This window comes from Centroberyx gerrardi, chromosome 24 (assembly GCF_048128805.1).
Source record: "Centroberyx gerrardi isolate f3 chromosome 24, fCenGer3.hap1.cur.20231027, whole genome shotgun sequence".
In the NCBI taxonomy this organism is placed as follows: domain Eukaryota; kingdom Metazoa; phylum Chordata; class Actinopteri; order Beryciformes; family Berycidae; genus Centroberyx; species Centroberyx gerrardi.
Window position 1 is genome coordinate 15,601,040 of NC_136020.1, and position 22,484 is coordinate 15,623,523.

A 22,484-nucleotide genomic window follows, 5' to 3' on the forward strand; every position below is an offset into this window, starting at 1 on the left:
AAAGAATCCCTATTGCTCTATACTGATCTATTCATTTTATACTGTTCTATATGTGATTCATTTTACAGATGTGGAAAGATGATCTCTCTCATCGCATATAGGAAGTGACCTCTCATAATGGTAAAGTAATTTATAGACTTATTAACACTGAACTTTGTTCCACTGTAGACTATGAAGCCTCTAGAATACGGTTGCACAAGATTTAATATGTGATAAAGTTCAGGAATCGCACAAAGACTGAGTAAACCAATTATTTAAATTTTAATTATTACCAATTTTTCATTCAAAGCCCACAAAACCCAGGAGATCCAGGTCCCACAGTGCTAGACCTGCCAAGAAGACTGAGAGGCGCAGGTCTTCCAAGAAGAGGTCCTCCAGTGCCAAATCCACCAAGACAGACGTGGACATCCTCAGCCCAGCAGCCATGGAGAATGCTTACTACATTTCCCACAATGCAGTAGACTGTCTGGAGTTCAGAGGCTTTGGGTGGCCAAATTCAAACAAGAAGAAAAGGAAGAAGGGCACGAAACGGAAGAATAAGAAGACTTAAGAGTCTATACTGGACGCGTCGCTTCAGCGTCACGTCAGCGTCACGTAAGCAGCACGCGTGAGTCCTGCGTTTGTGTCTACACTGGTTCCGTTTTAGTTCCGTTTTAGCCGCGCATTCAAAAGCGTGAAAACAAGAACAAAGCCTCAAAATACACTAGCAGGAACTGAAATACATCATTGATATGGGTAAATAAGCCTATATGTAGGCTATGTCAACACAAAAGGCATTGAATACTTAATTTAAATTTCTCCAGAATGCAGCATCAGTGCATCAGTCCATGATTAATACTTATAATTGAAACCAAAAGGAATAAGGACCATCATTCTCAGTTATTGTCTAGACTATAGGCTTTGCCACCTAACACGCCAACAGACCGCATCAGCAACAGCTTGTCTGCATCCACAGCAAATCTAATAATGTAGAAAACACCATAATTCAAAACCTCATCTTTGTAATAAAAGCAACGCAACCAAATAAGTGTCTGTCTATTTATTTCTAAAATACAATATATACAGGGGGAACTGAGGCGTAGCCATTACTTTATTATATAAAATATTACGGGCACGCCGCCAAATGCACTGGAGTACGCAAACGGCAAAAATAACTGTGCGATTAAATGATAAAAGTATTTAATATAAAGTATTTAAAAAAACATGACAGGCCCCTATAGCCTACCTTACAGCGTTATAGGCCTATAGTATCAAATATTAGGAAATAACCAGCATGGATAACATTCGTTAAATGTCAAATATTTATAGCCTACATGTATAATGAGCTCTGTCCATTAAATCCGTTTGGGAACGTTTTATGGACGCACTTTTTCTCCTCTATTCCTCCACACTCACTGGATTTCTCTGAAGCGGCTCCTTGGCTGGTTTGTCTGAAAAAAGTGTTTCTGACGACTAGCTGTCGATATTCATGTTTGGATATTACATGGAAACACAGGAGCGCAATATTGCGCAATTAATGCTTTCAGTTTGATCCACAGTTTATCCCTCATACTGTTGATCTATGCCAGTAATCATATGATATGTGTGAAATTACTTTACGTGGAGTTTTGATGGCGCTGACTTGATCAAAAAGGAGGAGAAGAAGAGGGAGAGACTTTCACCTGTCTATCAACGCACTGTAACACGTTGTACTGCTGTAAGCTGGAGGTATGTTGCAGGAAGAAAATTGCAAAAAATGTATTTACAATACTACTTTTTTATTCTGAAAACGCGGGCATTTAAAGCCCAAATATTTGGAAAAAGTCATGGAGGAATGAGACCATAGTATTTCCAATGTTTCAGAAACAGCCAGCCCATGCCCTGTCTAGTGTTAATAGAAAAAATACACCAAAATACTTGGTGAACAGAGCGACCGACCGACAGAGTGTTGATACCAGTGGGGAGAGTGAAACCTAATAGCAAATCAGCCATACATTCTGTCCTTGTGCAAATGTCAGGGGAGAAAAATAACAGTGTAACTGAAGTATTCCTCATGTTGCTGCAGGACGCCCTGGAGCCACCCGCAGGACTCCTGGAGGTCCCCGGACTACACTTTTGGAACCACTGCTTTAGACACACCCGATTAACATATTGATGATAATATTAATATACTCTTCATGTCATAAACACATTGGTAAAATTAGTTCAGTTATCGTTGAAACTTGTTTTATGTTACTGCCAGATCCGTCTTATCAATGCAAGTTGCATGCAGTAGACAAAGCCTGTAAACAGTTTTTTCTTGAAACGAGATCGGGCCATAGTCTATGGTTACATCTCCGCCCCAGATCACACCCACTAGTCTCATAACCACAACGAACTTCAGCTTGGGTTGTCATAGAGTCTGGAGCATGGCGAAGTCCTGATCAAGGCTGATCAACTCAACAACATCATCACAATCAAGACTTTTAATTCCAGAGTAAACTCTTGCACAAAGTACGAGATGATTATGAGGAGACTGTGAGAGGGTGAGTTTCAGTGATTTTTACAGCATTTGCAAGTTGTTTGATACATTTTGCTGCTTCCTAACCATTTCAAATGTCTCCATTTCATTTTTAGGAAGATGTCTCATCACAGTAAGGAGTTAATGGAGCACGTTTCATATGTCCCTCCACTGGCTCTCCACGGGATCTCCATGGAAAACACAGGAGCGCGCTACAAGGATGCGCTTGGACTTGGACTGCCCTTCCATCTAGATGCGGCATACCTGGACCCTGTGCACGGCCAGAGGCTATCCTACAGACGCTTATCATATTTCCCCTTTCACGGACACCTCGGTGTGTACGATTACGCCTTCGAGCCTGCGTTCATCCGGAAAAGGAACGAGAGGGAGCGGCATCGGGTGCGCTGCGTAAACGAAGGTTACGCGCGGCTCAGAGAGCATCTGCCGCAGGAGTTGGAGGACAAGAGGCTCAGCAAGGTGGAGACTCTGCGCGCGGCCATTGACTATATCAAACACCTGCAGAGCCTGTTGGAGTTCAACGTGTCCGGGATGGAGATGTCACTTGAAGATGCGCGCAACCGTGCGCCAGTGCCACAGAGGACAGACTGCAACAGTGATGGAGAATCCAAAACCAGCCTCAGCGACAGTGGGGAGATTGTTTACTAGAACTTCACAAAACTGTAGCAAAAGACTCTCTGCTCTCTCTCTAACCGGTTGCGTATTCGTTAAACTGTAATTAAGAAGAACATCTGAATGAATAATGCAAAGGCAACTTAAACAAACCTACAACTTGAGGTGAAAACGCTTGTAAAAATGACTTTTTACACTATGGATATGCATAGAAAATGAAAACTGTCAAAGTGCCATATTTATACAATTTTCCAGAGACAGATGTTATTTAATACAACAAGTAAATGGAGCATCAGTCATCAATAGTGTGTTAGGCTTGTTCACCTTTGACATGATCAGGGATAGTGGAGGGTAAACGCACCTAAACCTAGACATCATAGTAAGTAGTTATAGTATCAAGTGGATGCAAGTTATTTGAGGATAGCGTCTTTAAGGGAAAACATAAATGAATGTGTTCTGAAAATAGAATTGATTTTTGTTCATATTGGTGGTGATTACACCAATATGAACAAAAAATATATTTTCAGAACACATTCATTTATGTTTTCCCTTATGATCATCACCAACTGGAGGTGATGATCAACTGGAGGTGATGCAGGTACCCACATTTTTATTTACCACTACATCACTGGATTTGATGTTTAAAACACTATAAGTGAACAATTCAATGACCAAAGTCAATTGTTTTCCATATAAACCACTGACTACCTGATATAGACTTTCATTTTGTTTGTCTGAGTATAACACTGGAGAACTGGTCATGCTGTTTGACAGATTAATGTCAAAAGAAGGATTATGGATAATCCTGTTCTTTGATACAATTGATTGATCTCATCTATTTTATCAGAGGATTCATCACAAAATTTTCTGAAAGAATCCAAGCTGTCTGTTTCATGTCTGTGTACCTGGCACAAGTCTATTTTTGTCTTAAAAGTGAATCTAGTCTGCAGGTCAACATATCCTTTGATATTTGTCAGGGATAAAACAAGTCATTGTTCATGTGCTATTTTACTGCAAGAGGTTGTGAAATGTTTCACTGTATTTTTGTCAATAAAGTTGTGCTGGCTTTCTCAGTATAGTTTGCTGCAACATCATTTTCGCTGAGACAGACACGTTTGGCTGTTGAAGAAGGGGTGGGTTTTTGAGAATTAATCACAGCAAGTGGTGTGAAATCCCAGAAATGATCTCAACCTACAGAGGAAAAAATAGCTATTGTTTGTGCATTACGATGCCCTGTTCCTCTGTCTGTAAGAAGTCAATAAGAAAACTAATTTTAAGGGCCAATACCAACATTTAAGAATTTAAATATTTTATTCTTATGGGTTATGGGACAATCTAATTAGTAGTTTTCAACCTGAATGACTCTCCCAAAGCTATAAATTACAGAACCAAGACTTTAACACTGGAAAGGTGCAGCTGTTTTGAGTTTTAGAATTGAAATATCTCAGCTTTCAAACCAACTAGTGTTGTTAGATTTTCAAAACCATGCAAGGAAATAATGTTTATAATTGCATTTACCCCTTTCAACTGACGACTTTTGGCCTTATAGAGGCTCAAAATCTCTTGGTTTTTCTAGAGTTTATCTGTGATATATTGATGAACCATGGCATTGCTTCAGTGACATTTAATGGGAGAATGACTTTTGTGAACTCATACAGTGTTTTAACTCTTCAATCCAAACCAGGTTTATAGTGTAATAGGGTTTTCAATGTAAAACCAGAAAATCCACCATGATCACTAGAAAAACAATTGGATATTGTCACAGTTACCTTTTACATCTGTACCAATTCATTCTTTATGGAGCTGTACATTGGTGTGGCATCACAGATTAAGAGATCATGACAAACTCTTGCCTCTTGTTTCTGACTATGGGAAATAGAAGTGAACTTTACACTAATACAGATTGAACTGATCCCCAGGGCAGAGAAACAGCATCTAAAAACTCAAATTTCAGTTCCGAATCAAGTCTTTCTCAGTGTTTTTAGCTACCTGAGTGCTCTTCAAAGCCCACCTACTTACTGTACCATCTCAGGGCATCAGGAAGTTTTCTGTCTTAATAGCTTGAGGAATGCATTCATCAGGGAGCCCTCAGCCCCGCAAGAGGAAACTCTGCGGTGAACCTCCGAAAACACCTTCTGTCCATCTATTTATCTGTTTATGCTTCCCACCTCCGCAGACCTGCACGGAAACTGCACACATTTCCTAATTTCCTACCAAAACCACAGATTGAAAAGAAAAACATGATATTGTATACTAGTAGACGGGAGTTGGAGAGACCAGCAGAGTTGAGTGCAAGTGAACCGTGCCAGTATGGAAGAATGGCGTTCACTGCCACATAAGCATGACGTGCCCTCGACAAAAAGGTGCTTGGCTGTGTGTGTGAATTAGACCCAATAATTAGACAAGTGCTGGTACCCTGGGCTTGATGGTTCAGTGGCACTCTGAAGATAGGGAACATGGAGCTACTTAAATGAAAGCCTCTGCCATAATGGATGTTTTCTTTCCTGATGCACACACGCTGATCCTAATCAGACTCCTGCACAGATTCCGTGCAGGCATGTGGTGCTGTGCTAGTTTATACCGGAAAAGTTGTTGCTAACGCAGGAATTTTAAACTTGGGAAAGCAAAAACAAAACAGCTTTTTATCGTTTTGGGGGGATTTTCTGCACCAGAATTCAATCCCAGCCACTATCTGAGTTTACAGTGCAAGCACAAGACCAATTACCACATTATACCACTTGAATATCTGTCCGCTCTAGAGACATTTTGAGACTAGATAGGTTCATTAAGCAATGCTGTGAACCTTTCACAAAAACATACCACACTAAACTGTGCAAAACCATGTTGTCTTAACCCAACAAGCATGACAAAATGCCCTCTTACTGTCTATTCTGTTTTATCAGTCCCACGTTTCTTCTCCCATGTTGCTGTAAGTCCTTGGCTGGGCAAACACAGACCAACAACAACAACATCCCCTCCTCTATGAGCCAAACAGGCAGGCAGACACAGAGGGCCACCATGGGCCCCGGAGTAAACACACACTTGGGGACAAAGACTGCACCATTCACCTCATGTGAGGACGGTCACGCACCACCAGATTCCACATAAAGATATGTAAAGCATGAAAAATGAAAACAAGACAAAGGAAAAAGTAGAATAATGAAGGAGGGTAAAGAAAATATTGGTTTTGAGGTCAATATGGAAATAGAGGATCTTGATGAATTTTGCTTTTTTGGTGAGAGAAAAGCTAAAAATATAATCAGAGATGGTATTCTATGTGTGTGTGTGTGTGTGTGTGTGTAAGCGCACATGTATGTGCAAGGGAGCTAAGTTGTATTTTCAAGCCTACTGATGTGTTCGCATGTGTGCAAGGCTACAAATGTGTGCAATGTCGTGTGTGTGTGTGTGTAAGAAAAGGAGAGAGCAAGCCTGAAAGCATGTATGATGGGCAGGCTAGATAAAGTTTATCAGTTGAGGTGCGGGACCACCGGGGAGGGAGCGACGTGTTGAGACACACGGCCCACATGCAGGGATGGAAATGGAAGGATGGATGACAGGTTACAGGATTCAGGAAGCTGCTGGGTCGTCCTGCAGTCAGCCACTAACCAGGACTTGGGCCTAAAAGCACTACAGTCTGGCCAGGAAAGTGCAAACCCTAACCAGTAGTCACTTTTCCATGACACAACTAAGAGGGATGCATTATTCTTTTAGTGTGTTATCATATCCCAGCTGACATCTTTGTTTGCAAAAAGATGTAAAAGGAACCACAGAGATACTGCTTTAGGGAAACCAAGAAGCATCAGAAATCTCCTTATAGATTTTGTTGAAGAATCCAGGTAATGAGTCTTCAAGACAGCTTTTACAGGTAGATTTATGTTTGTGGGGTTGCTACTGCAGGCAATTTGTACAAATATTATTCATTAATTAATACATAATTCTGTTAACATGATACATTTCCAATTAATGTAATAACTTTCCTGTTAACATTAGAATTATTACACTATTGGGTTATATTACATTAAGAGGACGGCTGAAATTTTTTAAATTTAAGCCATTTACAATAATAACCAGACCCCCTCGTACATATTCATACCTTTTTCAGATGTAGCACAAGTTAATAACCAAATGTGTGAATGGGTGACAGTTGTGTACTGAACTTTGACAATTATTAGATAATCAGTCCAGCTATTATATATCTGAAAACTGACAATTTCAGTCTTCTGGGTAATGTAATAAATCCCAGTAATGTAATAATTATTACATTAAGAGGAAAAAAGTTATTACATTAATGGTAGGCAACCATTAACACATAAATGGGGAATTTATTACATTAACAGGATTATTACACTACTCATTGCAAATTTTTATTATGCTAATGCTTTATTAGTTTAATAAAGTTATTACATTACCAGTTGTAACAGGCCTAATTTGTTCAGTCACTCATTACTGCAAAGGCAACAAGTCAGTCAGGTGATTCAACAGCCATTCAACAAAACTGGTTCACAGTAATGGAAAGAAAACACAGCCACAGATGTTGCATACGTTATATAATTCCTTTATTTAAATACATATTTACAATTGGTTAGAAAATCAACAAAACCACAACATTCAGTGAAATGTAAATTTGCCGTACAGCGCACGTGTGTTTCTGTGTATGTGTGTGTGAATGTGCACATGTGTGTCGGCAGTCAGCAGGCCTGTAGTTCACCAAGCTGTTGCAGGAGAGCGTCTCTTTCCAACTCTAACATGGAGATCTGTCGATTCTTGTCGCTCACTTCCTGAGAAAGAGAAAACAAAAACAAACCGTGATCATATCTCATCTGGATGTAACAGACTAATTGATTAGGAAGTAATGGAATAAAACTGAAGCAAAAGCAAAAGCCTCCTCTGAATGAGAGAGGGCAAAACACATTGTTCACTCCAGTGTGTTTATCTCAAAAGAAATGAATGAAAGATAGGAGTGTAAAGGATTGAGTTTGAAGCCTTTTACCTTGTGATGAGTTCACATACAGTGTGAGGAAGAGGAAAAAAACTAGGACGGGTTTCTCAAAAGCATCTTAGTCCTGGAATTATCAATTAAATTAATGGTGATCTCAACACTAAGAGACTTTATTTATTTATTAACGGAGTGATCCTCCAAAAGATTTAAAAGTCCAAGATGATCCATTTTATTGGGATTACTGGTATATCAATCATTAGAAAGTTCTATAACTACATTATGCTTACAGTACATTGATTCACAAAAATGCTCTGGACTTGCTATTGGAAACCCCATGTCCTGCTCTTCTCACCTGAGTCAGTACTGTGTTGTGCCAGCGGAGGTCGCTGTCTGCCACCGCGTCAGGCAGAGAGGGGGTGCTGCTGACGTTGGGCTCGCTCATCACGCTGCCCAGGGAGCCGTTCACCCGCTGGATACGGGACCTCAGGAGGCAAGACCACGCCTAGAGACAGAGAAGAAGACAAGAAGAGAGGCAGGGTGGAGGAGTGGTCAGAGGGACCGTCCCGTAACTGACGGGTCACAAGTTTGATCTTCTGATATATAACTCCAGCAGCCACGAGTCCTAATATAAATATTGTTATTGAAACTCTTCTGGGAATATAGCCATTGTTTAGGCTCCTGTTCTCTCTATGGCTGAATTCCTCCGCTCCACCTCCATTTCCAGACCCAATCCCAAGTGTCCCAAATGTCCCTCCAAGTCCCATACCTGTAGCCTGCTCCAACTAAATTTTAACCTCTGTCCCAGACTCCTTACCTAAGGGCCAACCCAGCTTCCAGCCCCAGTTATACCTTGGTTCCCAGACTCCACACCTCTGCCTCCAGCTCCAGGTCCTAAACCGACCAACTGTGACCCAGATCTCTTCCATACCACTATTCCAGCCTCAACTTTATTTGTTTTCTAACTTTGTTTTATTAACTTGCATTTAACTTGTTTTTGCTCTGATTGTGCTGCAGTAGTATTATTATTCTGGTGGTTGAAATTTCAATATAGCCTTACAGGAAAACTCCACTCTGTATTCTCACACTGTTACATATCGTCAATCTGTGATGTTCAATGCATTCCAGGAGTTATTTTGTGAAGAAGTGTTGTAATTTACTCTTTTGTTGTACCCACTTTCCCTCAACCTGCCTCGTTTACTTCTGCTTCAGTTAATGATTTTCTACATTTCCCAGGATGACTTTCAACAACTCCCACAGAACAGGCGGGAACTTGTTGCTTTCAAAGTTGGGTATATGAATATAGCTAGCTAGCAAAGTTTTTGAATATTGGGGCATGCCTATTATTGCAGCCACACCCTTTACTCGAAACGCAACATGTTTTGTGGCTGTGTTGCATTCTGGTCTATTGAGGCTACTGACAGTTGAGAAATTGGTCTCTCTGCCTCTTCCACGATGGATTTCTCCCTCTTCTCTTTATCAGGTCTGATTTTTGGTTGCTATATTTGTTTTGTTCTTTTTATTTTTCAGCACTTTGTAACTTTGTCAAGAAAATTAGTATACAAATATAGGATTATTATTAGTTATCACCCCAATACCCAACCCCAGCCTGGTTCCTCAGCTCCATACCTCTGCTGCTCCTTCCTGCCTGGACCCAGCCCCAGTCTGGGCCTCGATGCCGGCCTGCTGGACCCGGTTCTCCTCCAGCCGCTGGTGGTACCAGAGACGGGCCTTCTCCAGAACTTCCAGACCGGACCACAGAGAGTCCTTCTCCCTCTCCAGATCCTTCAGACGCTTAATCTGAAACAAGAGGGACACAGTTAGATCTGGTCCTTCAACTTGTTTCACACTATGACCCAAAAGATTAGAATTATAAATTTGCCTTGCAACCGAGTTTAATGGAAAGGACCAGGAACAGGCTTGCAACACATTTTGGATATCGACACTTGCTAAGTTACATAATAAAGCCTATTTATTGGGTGTGGGTGTGTTTATTTGTGTGTGTGTAAATGTGTGTTGTGTTGGGCAGGAGGGTCAGGCTTGACTAACAAGCCTGACCACCGGCCTGCAGCCTGCTGTACAGGAGCGTGAGCAGCGCAGCACTGTCTGTTGTCTTCCAGCGGCCCCAAGGCTTTGTCTATCAGCAGAGCCAATCTGCAGAGCAGCGGGAGGCCATTTTAGTGCCATTGTCAACTCTCGGTTGGATAACAAGCATTTCAAACGGGCTCAAACAGGGGCAACACATGTACAACGACCAGGGAATCATACGGCGGTGATGATCCGCTGCTGGTATCATGAGTTCAGGACATCGCGGTCACATTGTCTACAGCGTCACTCAACAGACAATCAATAATGAGCTACATTAGCTAAGGTGGACAGGAGAACATTTGAGACTCGTGACACACCATACAATTACATCATGTAACCCAAAGACCTGGCAAAATATTCATTTTAGTTGGATTTGATTAATCAAAACAAGAAATGCAAAACTGCTTTTTTAATATATATGTTACAGAGGTATGTCGGACGTAGTAGAGATAATCAGCAAAAGTCATTTAGGATTTATTGTTCATAAGTTGCTATTTGTTGAGGCCATCCATGTTTACAACAGATAATTGTTTATGTGATCATAGATTTACAGTGGCAGTTATTGGAATACCGGTTATATGCAGTTATATTGGGCCTGTGACAGGGAGCTGTGAGGGGCGGACCTGACATGTGGGAATGTGTCACCGGGATGACTGTAGCCGTCCAGCCAAAATAACATGTGCATCTGCATCAAAGATGGAAAAACTGACTGACTCTACGAATGAATCTACGAGCATTTTAGTCAAAGAGTTCATTTCCATTTTAATTATTCAATATCATTACCTGACATTAATTACTCAATATCTCTAAAATATCCAGTGTTGTGTCAACCAAGGTCTTAATTAGCATCACCATGACAAAAACCTCTCAGTAACTCCCTTTTGTTTATCTTTTAAACATTTACAATAATATTTAAGAATTTTCTTTCAAAATGAGATATCAAAAATTTGAAATATGTGACATCTACTCTTAGGAAATTATTAAAAATCAAAAAATTAAACCAATCATTGCACTTTTTAAAGAGAGTAGATAATGTAAATCCTTGGCTGACAAAGTGATCATCTTTATTTTACAGATGCTAAACTTTGTCATGTACAAAATGGATACATCGCATTTTGGAATAGAACTCTTCATTTCTTCAACAGAATATGTACAGCTAGTTCTGAAGTAATATGACGTGAAACACTCGTTCGTTGCTGTACGTTAGTCATTTGCTTACTGTACATCCAAACTGGGCTCTCACAATAGGAAAACAAAGCATAACTGTGTACATACTATATGTACAGCTGAAAAGAATCATCTACTCAGGAGAAACATAAACAAACACACACACGCACACACACACACACACACACACACACACACACACACACATTCACACGCCATAAAGGCCCGATAAGCTGTAACTGATAAGAACTCTAACCACTTTATCTTTCAAAACACACGCTCATATCACCCCTCTTCACCGCCCTACACACACACACACACACACACACCGCCCCTATACATTCAAGTGGACCTCATCCATCTGTCCTCACCCATAGGTAGAAGCGCAGGGCGTCCAGGCTGTAGAGGCCCGTCCTGAGGGGGATGATGACCACGGTGTAGGAGGTGGAGGGAGGACGGCAGGCCATGGGAGGAGACACACTGACAGCTGCTACTGCCCCATACAGCTGGCTCAACAACAAACAACAAACAGACAGCTGGCAGCACACCGCTCGCTACTGGCTGAGTCAGAATAATACCACAGAGAGAATGAGGGAGAGAGAGAGAGAGAGAGAGAGAGAGAGAGAGAGAGAGAGAGCAGTATAGTGGAAAAAAAAAAAAAGCTGTGCGCTAAGGCACACAGGCAGCATGTTGCCCCTGGGGCGAGGGAATGAAAAATTCCACATGTCACTGCCATGACTGGTTAATCGACATACAGTGAGAGAGAGAGAGAGAGAGAGAGAGAGAGAGAGAGGGAGAGGTGGGAAAGGAGGGGTGAACCTGACAAAACAGAACTGAACAGAAAACAAACTGACTGACATGAACCAGGAAATGGGAAAGTGAGGCTGGGATTGGGAGATTTGAGGGGAGGATACAGGTGTGATAAGACAGTAACCACTTCTTATTTGTTCGGGGGGGGGGGCGGATATTTGTATATCCCAAATGTCAACTTGTCAGGAACGAATAGAACGAACCGATTGAGCACCATGCATTTTTGAGCTCATCCAGTGGGGTTTGGAAAGGGAAGTTAAAACATGAAAATAACCAAAATGACAGTTACAAGGTTTTCACACAGACAGCAGCAATATCTTCCTTTGACATTCCTCTGATGGAGCAGCTGAATGAGAGAGCGTGTGATGTTTCCCTCCCTAGTTTCAGGTGAAGCGGCGCTCTGTCCCAACATGTCCACTGGAATGCAATTGCCACAAACACACAGAGGTGTGTGTTGCGTTGCGTGCCTGTGGACGTTTCATTGGCTGTGGCTGTTAGGAGAAACAGAGAATAAAGTTTTACTGCTTCTCAGTGCCCCTTTGCTTTTGAAAGCGGGGTTATGTTAGCATGAATACAGGGTGGAGCGCACATGGATTACAGCCTAAGCGTAGTGTATTGACTTGAACATCGTTACCATCACCGCTCAGCTGCTCGGTTGGTCAATCCCAGCACAGATTAAAGCCTCTGGCCAAACTAGCTGTTAGCATGGCAGGCCCAGTCAATGGACGGGGTCACACAAGATGGATGGAGATCCATGGTAACACTGGTGAAAAGGCAACTCTCAGATTTTAGTATTTTAGTGTATTGTGAAGGGGAGAATATGAGGAGTTTCACCCCACAAATGAGATTTCCATAATTTGCAAAAGGTTGAAACATGTGGCACCTTCTCTGGAGAAATGACTGAAGTAAAAGTTCACATTGCTGAATATTATCAAAGTTACAATATGGTAACATTTTAGAGGATCATCTGTATTTGTCAAATATTGAGTAACAAACACCTAATATAAATAAATTTCCCCGCCTGAGAAACGATTTAAGCCGACAGTATTTTGGATTGAAACCCTCCATATGACGATGTGGCGGAGGATACATATAATTCCTGTGGTTTGATTATTCAGAGGGAGTGGTTGAGCCTGTCTGTCCTGACAACAGACAGCTTAACAGACCCTCCCTGCTTGACACTGTCAATATGGGGCCCTCCCATAGGTCCCTCCCATTGGAGTGTAGATCTGCTGTACTGTAAAAACCACCAAACACCAAGCAGTGTTACTTACTACTAACATGGTCATTCATGTTATGAGATAATCTCATGACCACTGGGCCCTTGAAACCTGTTGAAACACCACTGTGAAAGTTCTAAAATACATTGGCAAATGAGAAAACAGGCATTATTTTCATCAGTCCTGAAAATAAAAATACAATATGCTATGTGTGGTGTTTATTTGACAACAACATCAGGAGTAACTGTCCATGCCCCTCACTGCATTTCTCCCTCTATCACTGTCTCTGGTTTATACCTTTGTATGTGCATGTACTGTATATATCATGCATGTGTACTTTCATGCTTTTAATTATTAGGTAGTGGTGCCGTCGTTGAGAGTGGCAGCCAGTCACAACAGCTCCCACTTTTTCTACTTTTTCGCTACTTTTTCTAATTTTCTATCTAACTTACTGTACTTGTTTTCCTTGGTACTGTCTGCCAGTTGCTGCTGTGGCACCTGAATTTCCCCGAGGGGATTAATAAAGTGCTATCTTATCTTATCTTATTAAGTCTCTGTTTTTTGTCTGTAAAACACCTGTGCTATATGCAGTCCTGCCTGATCGCCAGCAGAGAGAGCTGTAACTATGCACCGCCTGCTGCAGCTGTGGATCATATTCAGAGCTGACATTTTGTCACTCTCGTATCCTCATGCCTCGGTCGGAGCAAGATGCTGTAGCGCTTCCAAAACACCAGATGGCGTAATACAATGAAGATCCAGACCTCTAAGAGTTCCTCAAAAGTATGTCAACTATTTTCAGCCCCCTGCGCCTTATCAACTTCATGTGGCTGGGCCATGAATGCTGCTTTTGTTGTTTTTCCTAGAAAAAGGAAACTATATATGTTCCAATTATAATGATTTGTTTAGCCTACATTTATTCCTCAGACATTTATACAGCTTACAATACACAGAGAAACGATACAAGCTTGATTAATTACATACATAGGCCTACACCGGTGAAAACCTTGTATCTTTTCAGGAACGAAGAAAAACAGCCTTATTTTCAGACTGACCACCATGTATTTTTGAGTTTATCCAATGTCTTTTGAGAGGGTTTCATAAGACGGAGGGTTTGTAGGATTTTCTCAACCGATAGAGGATCAAGTAATCCTTCAATTAAAGTGAAAACATGAAAATCACTAAATTGGAGTTATGAAGTTTTCACACTTCGACAGCAATATGTTACAAATATATTCTGTTTTATTTTTATTTTTACTTACACATATACATACATAAAAGCCACAATAGTCTTAAAGCAGTAAAGCCTGAGGTACAGAAGAGACCTGCAGCAGCAACAACAAGGCTTCAGACCGCCACAGAGAGCGACGCAGGGTGTTTACATCTCACTGGGCACAGGTCACAAGCTGAAGCCAGTCAACCTTGAGGTTTCAAAAACAGCAGAACATGGGACCGAGCTGCCACGGCGCTCCAGCACCTCTGAGACGCGAGACCGAAGGGAACCCATGACCTTCCGTTATATCATGAGTCGCGTGGTTCTCGCCCGAATGGAGCCGCTCGGCATGAGCACATGAGATCGTGAAGAGCAACAGATGATGTGTTTTCAACTTTGGTTCCTTATTGAGTGCGGATCACAACCCCCATAGGGCTCCATTCAAACAAGGTAAAGAGAAGAGGTAGAGGGAGAAGTTGCGGTGACAAAAAAATGAGGAAAAACCTTGTGCGCGCTGAATCAGTCGAGAAGTGCTGGAAACAGCGAGAAAAACAACATCAGAGGGGGGAAAATGACACATATCCACACAACGGCCATTTTGAACAGACGCGGAGTGAAACATGTTGCTCATTATGATCTTAAAATAATCCTTTTTCATCAAGTCCACTGGCCTTATTCACACAGCGGCCATTTTGAACACTCAAGTTGGGAAACTACCCAGAAGATAGGGCATATATAGTAAAACTAGCATTACTTTTATTTGTTTGTGATCCCATTTGTTTGTCGATTTAATTGTATTATTGATATGTGCTACACAGCGGCCTATTGACTTGAAGGTATAGTAACCTCACTTCATGTCAGCAGCCTTGTCACTGTCACCATAGCGATACAACATCATGATGAAAGTTTCGATTGAGGCCCACCTAAGAGGAAGTGGAGTCTAAATGCATCACAGTTGTAAATGCACCCATGAAAGCTACATGGGGGAAAGTATTTCACACATTTGATCATGTTGGTGAGCCGTTAATGTTTACTCTAAGTTTATAACACACACACACACACACACACACACACACTGCGCTAACCTAGTTTCCCCCTTTCTTGACTTCTTTTAGTCACTACTACTACTTTGTGGCTGAAAGTGGGCCCCTAGTTGCTTCCTGCCTCACTCCCTCACACACACACACACACACACACACACACACACACACACACCAACACACATACACACACACACACACACACTTGCTCACTCGCTCGCTCTCTATCACCACTGCTTTCATACATACTTTTAAAACCACTTAGAATGAAAATAACACACAAACGCACACACACACACACACACACACACAAGCAGCTGGAGTGGCATGCACACACATCAACACATACATTTCTTCAAAACCCCAAAGCCATGTAAGTAAACAGCGGAGCCTCTCTGATCGCAGCTCTCTCTATTGAGCGCTGTGCAGCAGAGCGGCGGAGTCGGAGCCAGGCAGGACTGAGACTTTATTCTGGGCCAGAGAAGCCGGGCGCTGCCTTCGCCTCTCCAGCCCACGCCAGCACCGGCCACTCAGGGCTCACTGTTCCAGATCATAGCTCCAAGGAATCTCATCCAGACCTATCACCCCCTCAACACACACGCACACACAAATACACACACACACACACACTTCCATCAGGAACGAAAGAGCTGCGCCTCTCCCTGGTCTCTCATGGCGCCTCATTTATAGAAGATACTTTTGTCCTTAGGATCAAATCCAAGCGATGGATTTAGGAAAGGCCGATCTTAAAGCCAAAATAAGCGGTTACGTTTATTTTCTCCAATTATCTGTGATTTTAAGTTAAAACTAATGCCGAATCATTTTCCGAGGTATGAATGCCACAGATTTTCGTTTGTTTTTTTTAAAGCTACACTATGGCAAAATGTAAAAACACACCCGTCTAATCAGGCTAAATCACACAGTGAGGCTGCAACAGAGAAGAGCATCCCACCTCCACTAATTTAGATGCAGTGGATTCGCCAAATTTGCTCAAATCAAATTCCGGAGTATGTACATGTCTCTGCTCACAGGAGGTGACGCATCAAAACTGAAGAGCAAAACTGTTTCTAAGCAGCTGCGTCCAGAGAAAGCTGGGCTCACCAACATTAGATCTTTGGCCTCTCTGGTCCTTTTGGTGTCCTGAGTGATCGCAGACTGGACAGGTTGGTAAACATGAGCGTGCTGCTGTGTGCAGTTTACTGATGTTATGTTAGATGATTTCTGGGCACTGAAGTTCAACGTTTTTCGGTTACCTGCTGTTCGGAGCTGCCAACGTGTGAACCTGCCTTCATAATGCACAGCATAAAGTCATAGAGCATTACTATCAGTGAGACACGTGATCTCTCCCTTGGCTTTCCTTCTCTTATCTTTTACTTCACTCTATCTCTCCCTCCCTGTCTCTGTCTGTCACCAATTGTTCTTTATCTTTCTATCCTCCCAGAGACCGCTCCTCTTAGACAGGTTGATACAGTCAGCCGAAGCTCAGTCCTGCATACCATGGCTAACGTGGCTAAGTCCAGCTGCCCCAGTTACCATCAATACCATGGGCCCCAAACGCAGGGGCTCCAAACATCGAACCCCGCGAAACCTGGAGGCCTCACCATTCCTCCTCTCCTGTTCCATCTCTCCCCTCTCTCCTCCCTCCCTCCCTCACTCACTCTCCCCCCTTTTCAAGGAGATGTTTCCACATCTGGCGGTCTGCCCCGCACCATCAGGCCTCACCGCTGGCCGGAGTTTTAGTAAAGTGGATATCCCTGTTGTCATATGGAAACCTCGTAACTCCAATCCTGGTGATTTTCATGTTTTGCTCCTCTATGGGTTGAGGAAATTCTACGACTCTTTGTCCTATGAAATCTTTTCAAAACTCATTGGATTATTGATTTAGCATCACTGGCCAGGTCACACGACTATAACACAAACACACACACACATACGCACACTTAATCCCTCTCTCAATAGCACAATCATTTGCTTGCTCGTTCACTCACTCCCTCATTCATTCATCCAGTCAGTCAACCAGTCACGCACTCATATCCATGCTCGCAAATATATTCCACACTCTCTCTCTCTCTCTCTCAAACACACATATTGTCACGCTCACACACAGCCTCATACTACAGAACCGGGTCCAGGGCCAGATGCAAACCAGATGTTTCCCAGATGGAGATAAGGGCAAAAACACATCAGCTGAAGCACACCACCTTTTCACCTCAGCTCCGCAGAGCAGAACCAGACGTGGTGCACAAACCCTCCTGCAGTCATGAATGGCAGATACAGTATATTTTCCAGAGAGTTAAGTTTATTAGTATTATTTGAGCAGTTACTTGGCTGTCCATATTGAACGCAAGTATGTATGTTATCAGGGCTGAGACATTGGCCAGGGACTGGTTGCCTAAAACCAACTGAGGGGTTTCATTCTAAAACACTGTGTATATCCATTTTGGGGAATAAAATGTTACCTGTTCCCTTAAAAAAAACAACTTTTTACTTTCAAGCCAGCAATCAATTTGCAAGAGTAGGTGTAACTTTTTTCCAGGAATTTTACTCTTCAACTTCACATAAAGATGATATTTTCCCTTTTGTTTACCATAAAATGGAGCGAAAACTTGTTTAACATAAGCTTACAGATGCATTGGTTTCATTGAATTGCATAATGAATGATTTCTCAGATGTTTCTTGGTTTGGCGGTGGCTTTCTCCTCTAGTGTTGACATGGAGCGAGCCTCAAAGTCACCGCTCTGCGCTGCTCAGCGAGACCAAAACAAGCCCCTCTCAGACACATATGTTGGGACGAAAACAAAGGATCAATTTACACCCACCTCGCCCCACCCTGGGTGCCGCCCCCCCCCCCCTCTCTCTCTCCACGCCCCCAAAACACACTCTGTAAAAACAATATTTCAAAGAGCGTGATGTTATCACCTCGAAGCACGGGCCATGCTCTAAAAAGAACAGGCAGCGCTTTGAATTCACAGGTAAATAGGTGAACATACGCACGCACACACACACACACACAGCCCACCGCTCAAAGAAAATAAATTTGAGACGCCATTCTGTACACTAGCCCAGCACCCCGCACCGCAGCCCCTCAGGACCCCCAAAACAAACAGGGAGCCAGGGTTTCCTCAGGCACATTTCATCTTAAACCTGTTCACCCCGACACGCAAGCTCCCCCCGGTGAAGCCCTGACAATATCCAGCTGCCAACGAGCTGCCTGGCTGTCCCTGCACCCCTCCGCCCCTCCGCCCCCACGCTGCACCCCAACTCCTCCCCACCCACACCCACCAACCCCCAAAATCACAGCACACCCCACTCCTCCCTCCACAATCCTTCCCACACCCCCACTTGTGGCTTCCACAGCTGGGCGAATACTCCCATGGAAACTCCTCCCACTTCGATATGGAGTGTTTGTGTGTGTGTGTGTGTGTGTGTGTGTATGTGTGTGTGTGTGTGTGTGTGTGTGTGTGTGTCCCTGGGGCCTTCATTTTTGGGTTCACTGCTTTTTTGTATTCCTCTGTGTATTCTCCATGTCCCTCCCAAAAAAACACACAGATCCAAATTTTGTTTACACTTCACACGCAAATTCCATCGCAAACCATTTGGAGATAAACTGTGTTAGATCTCTATCTTTGACTCTAACATGTTTGTGTGTGTGTGTGTGTGTGTGTGTGTGTGTGTGTGTGTGTGTGTGTAAACATATGTGTGTGAGGTGCTTGAATGTGATATATCATCTTTCCGGCATTTGGGAGAAAACCGAAAAGAGAAGAAGAAGAGAAGAAAAGAGGAAAAAAGAAAAAAACTCTACTTCTACAAGACTGTACCTCTGTGTTTCCTTTGTTTCTGTATTCACTCTCTCTCTCTCTCTCTCTCTCTCTCTTACTTCCTTTAGTGGTGTCTCTATCTCGCTTTCATTCTCTGTCATTTTGCCATTTCCTATCCCGCGTTTCTAAATCTCTCTCCTCCTCCTCCTCCTCCTCCGCCGCCTCACCCATAATTGGTTGTGGCATGTCAGTAATTTATCGTCAGCATAAACAATCTACTGTCTGTGGTAAGCCTCTTCTCGGTGGTTGTTTCCGCAACTGAAGGGCAGAAGAAGGCCATGGAAAACCCCGTACTGCACCTGTACACCAAGAACTTCCTCTCTCTATCTCTCTCTCTATCTCTCTCTCTCTCTCTCTGTATCACAACTTCCTTTTTACCAGAGAGATTTCCTGTGGAACTGAAACTACAGCCAATCAGCACCACCATCTTTTCAGTTTCCAGTTTCCAGTTTCTAGTCTCAGAGTCTCACAGGTGTTTTGTTGCAGAGCATCCTCAGCACCACCGCAATCCCGCTTTCAAGATTCTGGTCTAGTCTTTACCCTCCGTCCGGTTCCTTTCTGCAATCTCTGCCTCATCCTGTGTGAAACCTAACATGATTTTACTTTCCAAGCTGTGTTGTGATGCTGTAATTAGCCTAACAAAAAGGAAAATACAATCTATGTTGATAGAAGCTGTAATACAATGTCATAATCTTCATTAAAGCAAAGCCATAATACATCTAGAAATCCATTTTGTTCCATACATTTATGATTTTCTACTGATCTCCCACAGGAGAAATTTGTCTTTTCACTTGCCCCCCTCCACATGGAGGTCAGAGGTCAGAGGTCAGGGCCCCCTAGTGGTGGTAGGTGTTCACTGTCTTGCTCTAGGACACTTCAGCAGAGTGGATGCTTGTTATTTCGATGTGAATTCCTAATAAGCTCTTTTCCCCGGATTACATGAAACATATTACTGAGTAGAAAACTTTATTTTCCCAGCAGCGTCCCTCAGTTTCAGGCTTTAGGCCAGTCTATTTTTCTTTAATGTACATCCTTTCACTGAGCTGGGATACATGAGATACATGTCCCCCTAATGTCGCCGCTTTAAAGATAAATTCAAACTCATTAACACTAAAAGTAAATGACGTTGTACAAGACTGCCACCTTTTTAGGATATATGTAAGATGATGCCATGAACAAGTCTCTATTGTGCTTCTTTTGGCCTTATTCCACAGTGGATCATTTGGGGTTTAATTAGTAACATGGTTGGAGTCATAAATTAGAATGGAAAGAGGTGAACTGATTTTTTCAGGAGCACAAGACCCCTTCATGACCAGCTCACTGTCTTCTGACCCGAGTCACACTGCACTGTGTGACCGTTGTTTTAAATGGGTGTTAATGTATTCAAAGGGCATGGACTGTGAACTGGAGACAATGGGGCCAATGACTGCATAGCCAATTGTAACATGCTTATTAACAGGGCTGCGCTGAAAACAGGAGAACCATTGGGATTAAGGTTAGGGGGGCTGGAGCAAACACACACCCACACACACACACACACACACAGAGTAGACAACAAGATGAGGATTAGGAATTTACTGTAGAACAATAGGCGGACTGTAAATACAGGCGAAGGGTGGTGACAAAACAACGAGGGATCATGCTGCAGAGGCCTCATTGTCTGCTGACGACCCTTCAAATATGACAATGTAAACAGGCCACTTGACACACAGATTAGGAGCGGATTAGGGATCTGGGGCACCATGCTAATTGAGGGAATCCAAAACTATTATGAATCACGGTGGGAGAGACAAACAATTACCGTATACCCAGTATATAGAATAACAATCAGAGAGCTTGCTGTGTTTCTGTTTAGCAGAGGATGCAAAAGATCTGGTGTCAGTGGATGAGAACATGCAACCGTTTGGGACTATAGGACTTTGAATGAATGGGTAGACCTGCTTCCAAAACCCAAATATAGAGATAGGAGATGTTTTTTCATTCTCAAATTGATCATCAAAGCTCTTGATCCAAATGCAAACAGTCTGAGACAACTGAATATTTGCTGTAGCTAATGTTTTTTCCAAGGGCTGGTAAAGAGCGGGAAACATTTTCCATGCGGCAATGAAAGTATTCTGCAACACACTGAGAGGCGTCACACCACTTTCGTTGTTTTCATGTCTTTAATATTTCTTTAGAGGAACAATTACTTTGCTCCAGTGTGTTGATTTTTAGTCACGTGAATTTTTTAAGATATGAACATAATTTAAATGGTTTGAATGTTTGGAAAGACAAGTAAATCAGACAGAGATATTCGAAAAACGCTTATTTTCCATCCAAAAAAAAATCAGAGACTGAGCTTTAACTTGGATGGATTCCGTTGAAACTCAGAAGTCCACTTTGATCACTGAAAAGCTTAAAAACTCAACTTTATTTTTCAATAGAGAAAGCACAAGCGGACATGTCAGTCCATCTGGGGAAAGAGTTTTGATCTGTTTGAACCTTCAGCTGAATTGCCTTGAACTTTGCTAAGCCCCATGTGAAAATAGCATTTTCCAAGAAACATTCCATAGTGGTGATGTAATTACTGTCACACACACACACACACACACACACACACACATTGGCCGGTCCACATTGCTACCTGCTTTGACAGCAGTCGCTTCTGTAGAATCAAGCAAAGCATCTCATAAACCTGAGCAGCAATGTTGCCTTCATCTGCAGTGTCTGGGCAGGGAAAACATTATTCGTATGAGACAGTCCAGCCGCTGACAAGTGTATATAAATAGCAAATGTGTATGTGTGTGTGTGTGTGTGTGTGAAACCTGGAATAACCTTTCTTAGTGAGGGGCGTTGGCCGGCCTACAGGCCTCTCAGATGACTCCTACATGATGTCACTGGAAAACTGTGCAACAGGCTGCTGCCCATGTAATATATGAGGAATAACCTGTAACACTGAGACTCTGTGTAATAATAGGAAAAGAGAGAAGCAATGTCATATTGAAATAGAGAGATGGAGTCTGTGTCGCAATAGGAATAGGAAGAGAAAGGGAAGTAAGAGCGATGTAACAAGCAAAGGCCGGTGAGCAGTCATTCAAAAAAAGGGAA

At 42.5% G+C, this 22,484-nt stretch overlaps 3 protein-coding genes across 3 annotated transcripts; 2 read left to right on the top strand and 1 right to left on the bottom strand.

Moving 5' to 3' along the window:
* The first annotated feature begins 77 nt into the window (after positions 1 to 77).
* smkr1 (small lysine rich protein 1) lies at positions 78 to 564 on the top strand. Its single transcript, XM_078282115.1, has 2 exons — positions 78 to 120; positions 290 to 564. Exons 1-2 carry the CDS (start codon positions 118 to 120, stop codon positions 548 to 550), a joined length of 264 nt encoding a protein of 87 aa, XP_078138241.1. The 5' UTR covers positions 78 to 117; the 3' UTR covers positions 551 to 564.
* Positions 565 to 2,363: 1,799 nt separating this feature from the next.
* LOC139931083 (achaete-scute homolog 4-like) lies at positions 2,364 to 4,182 on the top strand. The gene is made up of 2 exons (XM_071924485.2): positions 2,364 to 2,504; positions 2,596 to 4,182. Exon 2 carries the CDS (start codon positions 2,600 to 2,602, stop codon positions 3,143 to 3,145), a length of 546 nt encoding a protein of 181 aa, XP_071780586.1. The 5' UTR covers positions 2,364 to 2,504; positions 2,596 to 2,599; the 3' UTR covers positions 3,146 to 4,182.
* Positions 4,183 to 7,648: 3,466 nt separating this feature from the next.
* LOC139931081 (suppressor APC domain-containing protein 1) lies at positions 7,649 to 12,007 on the bottom strand. The gene is made up of 4 exons (XM_071924481.2): positions 11,672 to 12,007; positions 9,675 to 9,845; positions 8,401 to 8,550; positions 7,649 to 7,887 (listed from the first exon to the last, which is right to left on the bottom strand). Exons 1-4 carry the CDS (start codon positions 11,765 to 11,767, stop codon positions 7,798 to 7,800), a joined length of 507 nt encoding a protein of 168 aa, XP_071780582.2. The 5' UTR covers positions 11,768 to 12,007; the 3' UTR covers positions 7,649 to 7,797.
* Positions 12,008 to 22,484: the final 10,477 nt, after the last annotated feature.

Excerpts from the sequence above, each read along its gene's own strand:
- LOC139931083 (XM_071924485.2), top strand. The coding sequence starts at position 2,600 with ATGTCTCATCACAGTAAGGAGTTAATGGAGCACGTTTCATATGTCCCT.
- LOC139931081 (XM_071924481.2), bottom strand. The coding sequence starts at position 11,767 with ATGGCCTGCCGTCCTCCCTCCACCTCCTACACCGTGGTCATCATCCCC. Across the intron at positions 8,551-9,674 it reads GGCAGGAAGGAGCAGCAGAG|GCGTGGTCTTGCCTCCTGAG; the intron begins GTATGGAGCTGA and ends CTCTGTCTCTAG. Across the intron at positions 7,888-8,400 it reads ACAACACAGTACTGACTCAG|GAAGTGAGCGACAAGAATCG; the intron begins GTGAGAAGAGCA and ends TCTCTTTCTCAG.